Source organism: Atractosteus spatula, chromosome 7, assembly GCF_055471065.1.
Source record: "Atractosteus spatula isolate fAtrSpa1 chromosome 7, fAtrSpa1.hap1, whole genome shotgun sequence".
Lineage (NCBI taxonomy): Eukaryota > Metazoa > Chordata > Actinopteri > Semionotiformes > Lepisosteidae > Atractosteus > Atractosteus spatula.
Genome location: NC_142712.1, coordinates 38,951,168 through 38,961,166, shown reverse-complemented (window position 1 = coordinate 38,961,166; position 9,999 = coordinate 38,951,168). Strand labels below are relative to the sequence as shown.

Genomic DNA, 9,999 nt, shown 5'->3' with positions numbered 1-9,999 from the left:
TTAGCTGGTGAAGCCATAACAACTTAGTGCGGCTTCTCTTTTGTCCTCAGGTGTGGAGGAACCCAGTGAAAACTTGTTATCTCGCCCCCACTCCTCCTGCGAACCCCATACCAGAGCACTGGGAGTGGCAAACACCCCCAAGGAGAGAGAGTGCCTCCCGCTGGACTCCAGTCACCTCCAATTCCCTCATTCCCTTCTTTACTGCTTGTAAATCTACCTGCGGCTTCCGCTTCTCCTGGGGTACTGATCACAAGAAGAGGCGCACAGGGATTCCGCCCAGAAACATGACGGTCGGGCAAACCTCCTAAATTGAACAAGAATAAATTGAGACTCCTGCCACAACAAACACATTTTGCACAGGTTCCTGTCTCCAAATATTTTGAATATTCTGTGCGGTTTTATTTTATCACAGCTTATTGAATTGATTTGCTCTGGAAAGGCACCACGGCAATACACACAATGCTAACAGGGACTCGCTAAAGTTATGACATAGAATTTGACCTGGACTGTTCTGGGGCGTGGAGAGGGAAGGTTGCCCAGGGATGAGTGAACCGGCCCCCGTGTATTCCTGGGGTGCTACCTGTGTGGAGTTTGTATTTTCTTCCTGTGTTTGTTATGGTTTCCTCCCAGAATCCCATAACATACTGCTAGGTAAATGGGCTTCTGGGAAAATTGGCCCTAGTTGTGAGTGTGTGCATGTTTGTGTCTGTGTGTGTACCCTGTGATGGGCTGGTGTCGTGTCCAGGGTGTGTCCTGCCTTGTGCCAGCTGCTTGGCAGGAGAGGCTCCGGCTCCTCCGAGACCCTGAATTGGAAGAAGTGGTAAGAAAATGCATGGATGGATTTAGCGCAGCATGTGGCCAACAGACGTTCTGCTGCGTTGGTATCTTTCTGTTAGATAAGATAAGGTAAGACTTTATTAATCCCGAAGGGAAACTGGGGCGTTACAGCAGCCCAGCACAAGAAAGACAAGACAGACATTGAGAAAGGCTCAAATTAAAAATAAACTACAACATTAGAGTAATTAAATAAGTATATAGAATACAAAATAAAATAGTTAGCAAAATAGGTGTGTGCGAAATATGTTATAGTCACTGTAAAACAATAAAAGATGTGCAAAATGCACATAGGTATGTACAAATTGAAAATACCACAGTAAAAACAGTAAATGAATGCAATGTCCAAACGTACACGAGTGCAACATGCTATCCATAGATGAGCAAAAGAAGAGATAACAGGCCTAGCCTAGGGCAGTGTTATACACCCTGACGTTCCCTTGAACACCGTAGCTGGAGCAGTCTGTTACTAAAAGTGCTCCGCTGTCTAATAACAGTCCCATGTAGCGGATGAGAGGCGTTGTTCATGATGGCTGTGAGCTTGGTCAGCATTCTCCTCTCAGCCACCACCTCCAGGGGGTCAAGGCTCAGCCCCAACACAGAGCCAGCCTTCTTGAGGAGTTTATTGAGTCTATTTACATCTCTTGCCATGATGCTGCTGCCCCAGGCACACAACAGCATAGAAGGTGGCCGCTGCCACCACTGATTCATAAAAAAATGTGCAGCAGTGTTCCACACACACCGGTTGCTCTCATGATCTTAGAGATGCTCGCGTCAATGGAGTACAATAAGCTCCAGGGCAAATCAATCGCATGAGAAGTAATATGGTTTCAGATTCACCTGACATCCATCCGTTATCCATCACCAGGAAGCTGCGTATTCCTGGTGAGAGTGACTCACACGGAGCCTGAGGTGAATTACGAAAAACGAAACCCAACATACCACTCTGCCACTGTGCTGAGCCCAGAATATAAATCACGGATGCTTCCATTTTGTACTTTAATTTTAATGCACTAATTTTTATTGTTACTGTGACGTGCCGATTTCTTCATGCTCTCCATTTCTCAACATATGCTTTGCTTTCGTTAGTGAACAAGAGAGTCTTTCTTTCCATAAAGCGCTGTATCTACTTGTAATGACGGTTTACCCTCATTTAAAAACAAAACAGCGTTAGAAAGCCTGTGACTGGATTTGAGGATTAATCAGTGCGTAAATCCGTGGTTGGCTGTCCCTTGCTAATCGTGGCCAAGTTTCCGATTTTGCCCAGTTTTTTGCTAAAGATAGTTCAGTAGTCGCACAGGCCTTTGATTGGTCATGGGAGAATAAGAGGACTTCTAAATCCTTCTTAATTGCTTTGTATCTTTCTGGCAGCGCATCTTAGCTCAAAGTGTTCTGAAGAACACAGAACCGACTGCAGTGGTACAGATACAGTGCTGAGACAAAGCACCTTAACAATTAACCTATCGTTACACATATAGACATTTACTAATACCTCAAGACCAAATACTGGTGGTTTTGAGAGGGGAGTTTGCTGGAGAATATAACGACGGATTTGGGTGTAGAGTCTTAATTTGACTGATATCCACTCACTAACTCCCGAGTTCTTATTTTTGTTTCGCCGTCCTGCGCTGTAAACCCACGAGACAAGGCTATGGGGAATGCAAACAGTGGCACATCGGTAGAGGAGCTGACCGCCTGTGAGATACACCAGTGGTACAAGAAGTTCATGATCGAGTGCCCTTCCGGACAGCTGACGCTTTACGAATTCAAGCAGTTCTTCGGATTGAAGAATCTCTCTGCCTCTTCCAATGCCTACGTTGAACAAATGTTTGACACGTTCGATATGAATAGCGTAAGGAAATTTTTGTTATTATTATTTCAGCAGTACATATGTCCTGATACCTGTAAGACAGACCCCGCAACGTTGTTAGATTAGAAGCTGACCCAACCCTTGTAGTTTTAGCAGCTAACGAAAGCGTTCGGGACGCAGCTGGGAGCTTGAGAATTCTCTGTGCCAGTTTGTCTTAGTTTAAAAAGCGGCTGCATGGACGCTACGTTTGTAAGTGTAGATGATGTAATGTAAACGTTTATTAAAGCACTGATGACAAAAAATGCTATTACTAATACTATGAGATAGTCATCACTTTCTGTGTCTCCTTTTAAGTCTGGAAAAAATGCAGTATTACAAAAGCGTTGAAAAATTATTTACACACCCCGGATTACTGGTTTTTCGGCTGTTTTAGAGTGTCGGCATGATAACCGTTTGGTGTTGTGCAATTGGACTCGATACAAAAACGCAATAGGTGCGTAATAGATACAGCGATAGATCACTGTAGTGCAGCGCATTATTAATATCGATTGTGAAGATGCTGGTGGTCGTACGGTTTTCCAATAGTAAACTAGATCTTTGCATTAGCACGATGGTTATCGCCCTCTTGTGATCAGAAGGTTACACTCATATTTAGTTACAACTGCTGCTTAGGTTGTTCAGATGTAATGCTTGAAAAATTGTAGCTTAAATGCTAAATTGATCGACGTACAGTACCCTTAATCCCTCTAGTACAGCTCAGTCCAAAGTCAAGTTCAGCGTGCTTCTGTTTTCCACAGAAGAAAACTTTAAGAACAGTCCGCCCTGGACCAGTCTCATTAGATTTCTCGTGTTTCTATCCTTACACTCGGAGAATGTTGTGTATAGTGCCTGTCTATGGATAATCAAGCGCTTCTCCAAAGAAACTTCAAATTATACAGGTATCTTGATAGAAAAGGTCAATGCACGTCTTGTACTGTATCTAATGGCTTTCTGTATTCTTAAACCCTATGTCCTGTATGATTGCTTAGAAATGCTTGTGGTAAGCAAGCCTTGGCTTTAAAATAAACACTGTTTTCATATGGTATATCATATAATTAGTACACAATAATGACTAATTAGTAATAATAATTAATCAGTAATATTTTATATACAGTAAATCCTTAGGAATTTTCTTAAATCCTTGAGGTCAAACATAACTAGAATTTATTGTGGGTTATCAAAGACCTAATCTGCCTTCAACCACTTTGAAAAACTTAAAAGAATGGTTAAAAGAATGACTTTATCAGACTTACCTTCTGTTGTTTTCTGTTCATTAACTTTACATGCATATAGTATATGTAATTTATGTTCACTCCTTTGGGTTGTATCCACTTGTATCCAGTGATTGAATCTGTAAATTGAAGTCTATGGATTCTGTGGTACTACTGGATCTCAGGAGGCCAAGATGTGTAAGATGGGGGGCTGATTTCTGTAAAACAATTTTCTGTTTCCTTAACTAGACTTGTGTGTTTTATTTTGAAAAGCAGAGTTATGTGCCCTTTTTAATGAAAATGCATTTACATAGATACAGACCAAGAGCTGTGCACTCCATAGTATTTTGTCTGGACTGTCTTTTGCATCCTTCAAAGTATGGCAACACAGGCCCTGTGATGTGAAAGTATCACACAACACCTAAAATAAGGAGTTAAAGATCATGATTGCATGATTATTAGTTCGATTGGGAGAGTTTGAGCCTTCCTTCAGTCCTTCCTTCAGTGTTTAAGCCAGAAATGAATGAATTGAAGCACCCTAGACAAGCAGCCATAGTGTATCCCATCAGAACCAGAGCTGAGAAAGAAGTAGAGTCATATTTTGAACAGAATGGCTGTGGGAGTCTTTATTACTTTTGAACTTAACTTCCTTGTGTCTTTGACCATCATTTCTGATATTTCTTTTTCATGCCAGTTTCAGATCTGTTAGCTAGACATGTCAGGAGTGACCCTCAGGTTGAAAACACAATCCAAAAGGCATCCACAATCCAGAGGCAGTGTTCCTCAGGGAAAAGCATGCCTTGCAGAGAACTGATCTGCCAGTAAGGAGCACTGGTCCAGCTCCCTTCCCCTTGACAGTTAAATCCCATTGTCTGAGCTTGGCTATTTTGGTTTAAATTGGTATTAAGAGCTCAGGAGTGGGATGAGAGCCTGATCAGGAAGATCAGGGGTCACAATCCAGAAAGCATACCAGGGAAATCCGGTTTATGAATGAGATGACTTTTTTTCCCATTGTCACTCAGGCACTCTGGTATTCCTTTATTTTTTTATTATTACACACTGAAACATTAAGGTCACCAGACAGACATCTGGTCCTCTTCTCTAGTGTTTTTTTATGTTTTTCTGAAAATCCCTTTCTGTTTTCCCTGGAATCAGGAAATTATTCCTGTGTAGTTGCATAGTTTATATCTGAACATCTCAGGAAAAGAAAATGCACTGCCATCAGTGCATACATGGATCTGAGAGGCCAAGAAATGACACTTGGTGGACAAAAAGAAAAATAATAAATGGCACAGCCCGATTTCTGTTTCCTTTTATTCACAAGGTCCTAGCAGCCAAATGAGTGAAATACACTTCTCTGCATCTCTTTCACTATTAAGAAACTGGGGGGTTTGATACATGTGTCTATCATTATATCAAAAAGCCATTTCATTTATTTCATTTTCATTTACTTTCATTTACCATCCTTACTGCATTGTTCTCATTTTTCCCTTAAACTTTCTGAAGTTTAATAACAGAATACAAGCTACAAACGTACTAAGATTAACAAAGGCTGAAATGTTATTACAGTGCTATTAATTATTTTGGTATTAATAATAACAGTACCTACTGTACATCCTTTTTCAGTAATAAAACACAATAAAAGACTACAGTTATTATTAAAATAAGTAGGAAGTGATAAAGGGAAGCAGGGTCTGGGCTTTGAAAATAACATGAATCTTATTTTAAGTGTTTTTTATTTGATATCTCTATGAAGATTAAGTCCTTGAGGAAAGGAAAGAAGCTAATTCACTGAAAGGTGTGGCTTGTTTGGTTTTGGTTGTGCAGGCTTGTTGGTTGAATTTAGTTCTGCCTGTGTTGAACCTTGACCCTTGACCCATGACCTGTGGTGTGTGTATTTGGCAGGATGGGTATATTGACTTCATGGAGTATGTTGCTGCACTGAGTCTGGTCCTGAAGGGGAAAGTGGAGCAGAAGCTGCGCTGGTACTTCAAGCTTTATGATGTGGATGGAAATGGCTGTATCGACAGGGGAGAGCTGCTGAACATCATCAGGGTACGTGTGGTTTAACGCTTGTTTAAAATTTGCTCCTTTAAGCTCAAGTGTAACAGGGAATTAATGTTAACGCCTCTGTAAATATGGGCTTTTGTTGTATTTATAGAGTCTCAGTGGTTATTAAATAATCACAGCACCATGTAGCATTAATGGATATGGATCACAGTAACTGCAGTTGTTTCTTGCACTTCTCCATGCCCTCAATCCCCATTGAAGTTGCTGTTCCATGGCTTCCCATCCGCATGATTTGAATCATGCTGCTCTATGCTGTCTTAATGCTATGCTGTCCTACACTTAACCTTGACTTCAGTTCACTTTTAACTTGTGTTTCAGGAATCAGGATTGTAATGTTAGGGGTGAAAGCTAGCAGCTGTGCACTCATTACACCTTATTCAAACCACACAATCTTTTCTGATGGGGTTCCCACCCTTGAGAGTGTTATTCTTTTCCTTTCTCTCACCTCCTTAGGCGATCAGAGCCATCAACGGCTGCAAGCATGAAATGACAGCGGAGGACTTCACCAACATGGTGTTTGACAAGATTGACATCAACGGCGATGGTAAGAACACAGAGAAACATTCTATGTGGGACTAAAAGCATATTGGTTTGCAGAAACAATCACAATACCTTCCTCTTGCATTATTTTAATAAAATACACCATCATTTGAACTTATGTCATTGGTTCCCAGGAAACTGTAAACATATTTTATGATGCACAGTACAATCTGTCTCAACAGATTTTAAGATGTTTTTGTTCTCATTATGAATGGTGCTTTCCAGATGATTTTCTTAGCTGGCCACATTTTTAGCAGGTACTTTTATCCTAAATGTCTTCCATAAAAACTTACATTTTATCTAGTGTCACAGGTAAGATACACTGTGCAACTGGGAATAGAGTGTAACTTATTGAATCAAAAAATGTAAGATAACACAAGGCAGCTGCACTGAGCAGTGAGTAGGGCTCTAGAATGCAAACTGATGGGTTGTGGGTTCGAATTAGAATATCAGACACACATCTTTTTGGAGTGTGCTGGGAGAACAACATCCCACCTCTTAGATTTGATTGGCCAGGTCTGAGTGGTTGATTACAATCCCTTTCTCTGGGGCTCTGACATGGACATGTAACAGGTCTGGGTACGAGAGAGGACATGTGCTCACAGTCCCGTCAGCACCCGTAGCTGCCAGAATAGTCTCCGGTTTATCACACCCCTCACCAAATTAAGCTGCTTTCTGATAAGGGATGGGATAAGGTATCCTTCTTATACAGCTTGCAAAGGTCAGAGAGCTTGGAATCAGAGTCTGTCTTGTAATTTGGCCGATGCTCTTGAGAAAGACAAACACTTTTAGATTTAAAATTCATCTGATCTTAAGTATCAGAATGTGAAAAAACATGCAAGAACATAGAATCTGCTGAGGCAGTGGATGCATTAGTGATTTATTTAGAAGAGTGCATGTAAGACCTTTAAGATGCTTAGATATTTATTTATGTTCACATTCCACTTTAATGTTGCAGAGTTGATCAAAGAGCTTTATTTGTGAGATCGCTGAGAGAGCCTGCAAACAGTGGGAGGTGCTGGCTTACACGAGAGGTGTGTCTGTTTCAGGTGAGCTGTCGCTGGAGGAGTTCATGGAAGGGGTCCAGAACGACGACATGCTGCTCGATGTCTTGACCCAGAGCCTTGACCTCACGCACATCGTGGAGATGATCCAGGGCGAAGGGGGTGACAAGGAGCAGGGGACCCCGTCCTGACTGTCCTGGCAGCTAAGGAATCAGACTGCACTGCACTGTTTGAGGCTCCACCTATCACATTGACAGTGATCGGTGGATCTCTACTGTTCACCAAAGAGGCTTCTGGTACTCCATCCAGTTTAACCAGAAAATATCCATTGGAGTTGCAAAAGGTTGAGTGTAAATCTAAACACTTGACCATTGCAGGAGTAGTGTTTTGACATCTACAATATTGGACCTGCATTTTGTTCTCAAATTATTCCTTTAGAGCTGATAACAGTCTGATGAAGACATGATGTTGACTGTTGGGTGAGACCTCATGAAGACTATTGTCAGGTTTTTTTTAGATAACAGGGTTTTCCTACCCTCCTCTAGGAAGGCTGGAGGTTTTCTTTAGATTAATCTGTAGATTTTCATTGCAAACCCAGCTCTTAGAAACCTAAATCAGCTCATCATTGGCTTGATTGAACCAATTTAAAATGTTCTAGCAAGACCTAGAAATCCAGGCCAGCCCTTCAGGATCAGGATGGACTCTCCTGCTATTGAGCATAAGTGCACAGGGGCAGTCCTTCAGGGTGAGCCAGCATCCAGCAGGTTTTACAGGTCTTCTTAAATCATCAGTAGCTGAAGTACTTTGAAAAGTATCCAGTTCTTGAAGAAGTTCTCGAAGCTTCAGAATTGGTTCAGTTAAGATGATAAGTACTGTAGCTCAATTAGGATTTTAATAATAGAGGAGGAACAAAAACCCAAATACATTCTAGTCTTCCAGGACTTGAGATCAACACCAGTATTTTAGAGGAAGCGACTTCTGCTACTTAAACATTCTGTGTCTGAACTATCAACGATGAGTGCTAAAACACAAGTGACTTAAGGATGTCTGGCTGCAGAATTGCAGAAAGACTAGTCAGGCATCAGAAATCTTGATTTTTCTGTTCCATTCCAGATCTTTATCCTGGTTGATCTTTCAGATACAGTATGTATGTCATTGGCTGCAGCAGGGTCAATTGGTTATTATACAGTTAAAGTTCTGATGGGATCAACATGACAGTGTCTGCAATGACAATGCACTGGAACTGACAAGGTTGCCCACACTTGATGGCGGTGATTGATGTCAGATAATCCCTAAGGCAGGGGTCATAAACCCAGATCCTGGAGCGCCTTGTGTCTTCTGGTTTTGTTTAAGCCTGAGGAGTAAATTAAACTATTAACCTATTTTTTCTATATCAGACATATTTAGAATTGTTCTATAATTTTTCCCGGGAATTGAGTCTGAGACCCCTGTCCTAAGACAAACAAAAGAATTTGATTTTTTAAAACCTTTGTCCACACTGCCCTGTGATTGGCTTTGACACAGCTGCAGTTATGAAAAGTGCCTTTTCTGGTTATGCGTGAAGTATAGCAGGTGATGGTGAAACTGCAACTCAGTGATATTACACAAAGAAAACTCAACTGTGTCACATCTTTGAGGCCGCGGAGGCAGTTATGATTTTATTCTTGTCAGGTTTTCTTGTGTCATACTTTCTGTGATGTACAAAAGCTGTACACAGTACATTTGAGGTTTTTATTATTGTATAATTAGTGTTGATATTTTATGTATAAATTCTCTCCTGCTACCTGTTAAGGCTTTTAGACGTTATATATGGATTTTTATTCATTTTAGCTCAAGGTTTGGCTTTGTCAAAGAAGCATGATACGGCTGGATTCTTAAGGTTGTTGATGAAATGCATACAACTACCTTATATAGCCCTGATGTACAGTAGCAGGCTTTGTCCCTGCTGTTATAATATTATAAATTACACTGACAAATGGCACAAAACAGTGTGTATACAGGTCCCTTTCTCTGACTGTGTTGTAGGGATACAAAATGTAATAAAATGTTCACATTCAAACAATATTTCAAATGCATAATCTTTGTTTATTATTTTTAAAGCTAATTGTTTCAGTTGCAATGAGTTGGGAAACAAAACCATCCATCTATCCATTTTCTAAGTAATTAATCAACAAGATGCATTGTTGGTGTAATGGCACCGTGGTACAATGGTTAGCTTTGCTCACTTCTGGACCTGGGGTGCCATCTGCCGGGAGTTTGTGTGTGTCTGTGGGAACCCTGCGATGCACTGGCATCCAGTCCGGAGTGTATGCTGCCTTTTGCCCAGAGCCAGGATGGGCCCCCCTCCCCCCTGCTATCCTGAACTGAAAGAAGAAGTTAGAAAATGGATGGATCTTTCTACTGAACAGAGTGGTTGAAATTCACACCACATTCAGACCACATTGATGGCCTGGTCTACAGTTTCTGGTCTATAAAGGTCTATCTTGTAAAA

General features: G+C 41.1%; 1 protein-coding gene across 1 annotated transcript; it reads left to right on the top strand.

The window, feature by feature from the left end:
* The first annotated feature begins 2,240 nt into the window (after positions 1–2,240).
* On the top strand, positions 2,241–9,999 carry LOC148830922 (guanylyl cyclase-activating protein 1-like). The gene is made up of 4 exons (XM_088921355.1): positions 2,241–2,686; positions 5,800–5,949; positions 6,418–6,508; positions 7,554–9,999. Exons 1-4 carry the CDS (start codon positions 2,486–2,488, stop codon positions 7,697–7,699), a joined length of 588 nt encoding a protein of 195 aa, XP_088777481.1. The 5' UTR covers positions 2,241–2,485; the 3' UTR covers positions 7,700–9,999.

Bases quoted from the DNA above. Each gene is read 5' to 3' on its own strand.
- LOC148830922 (XM_088921355.1), top strand. From the start codon at position 2,486: ATGGGGAATGCAAACAGTGGCACATCGGTAGAGGAGCTGACCGCCTGT. The intron at 5,950-6,417 runs GTACGTGTGGTT...TCACCTCCTTAG, and splicing joins AGCTGCTGAACATCATCAGG to GCGATCAGAGCCATCAACGG. The intron at 6,509-7,553 runs GTAAGAACACAG...TGTCTGTTTCAG, and splicing joins GATTGACATCAACGGCGATG to GTGAGCTGTCGCTGGAGGAG.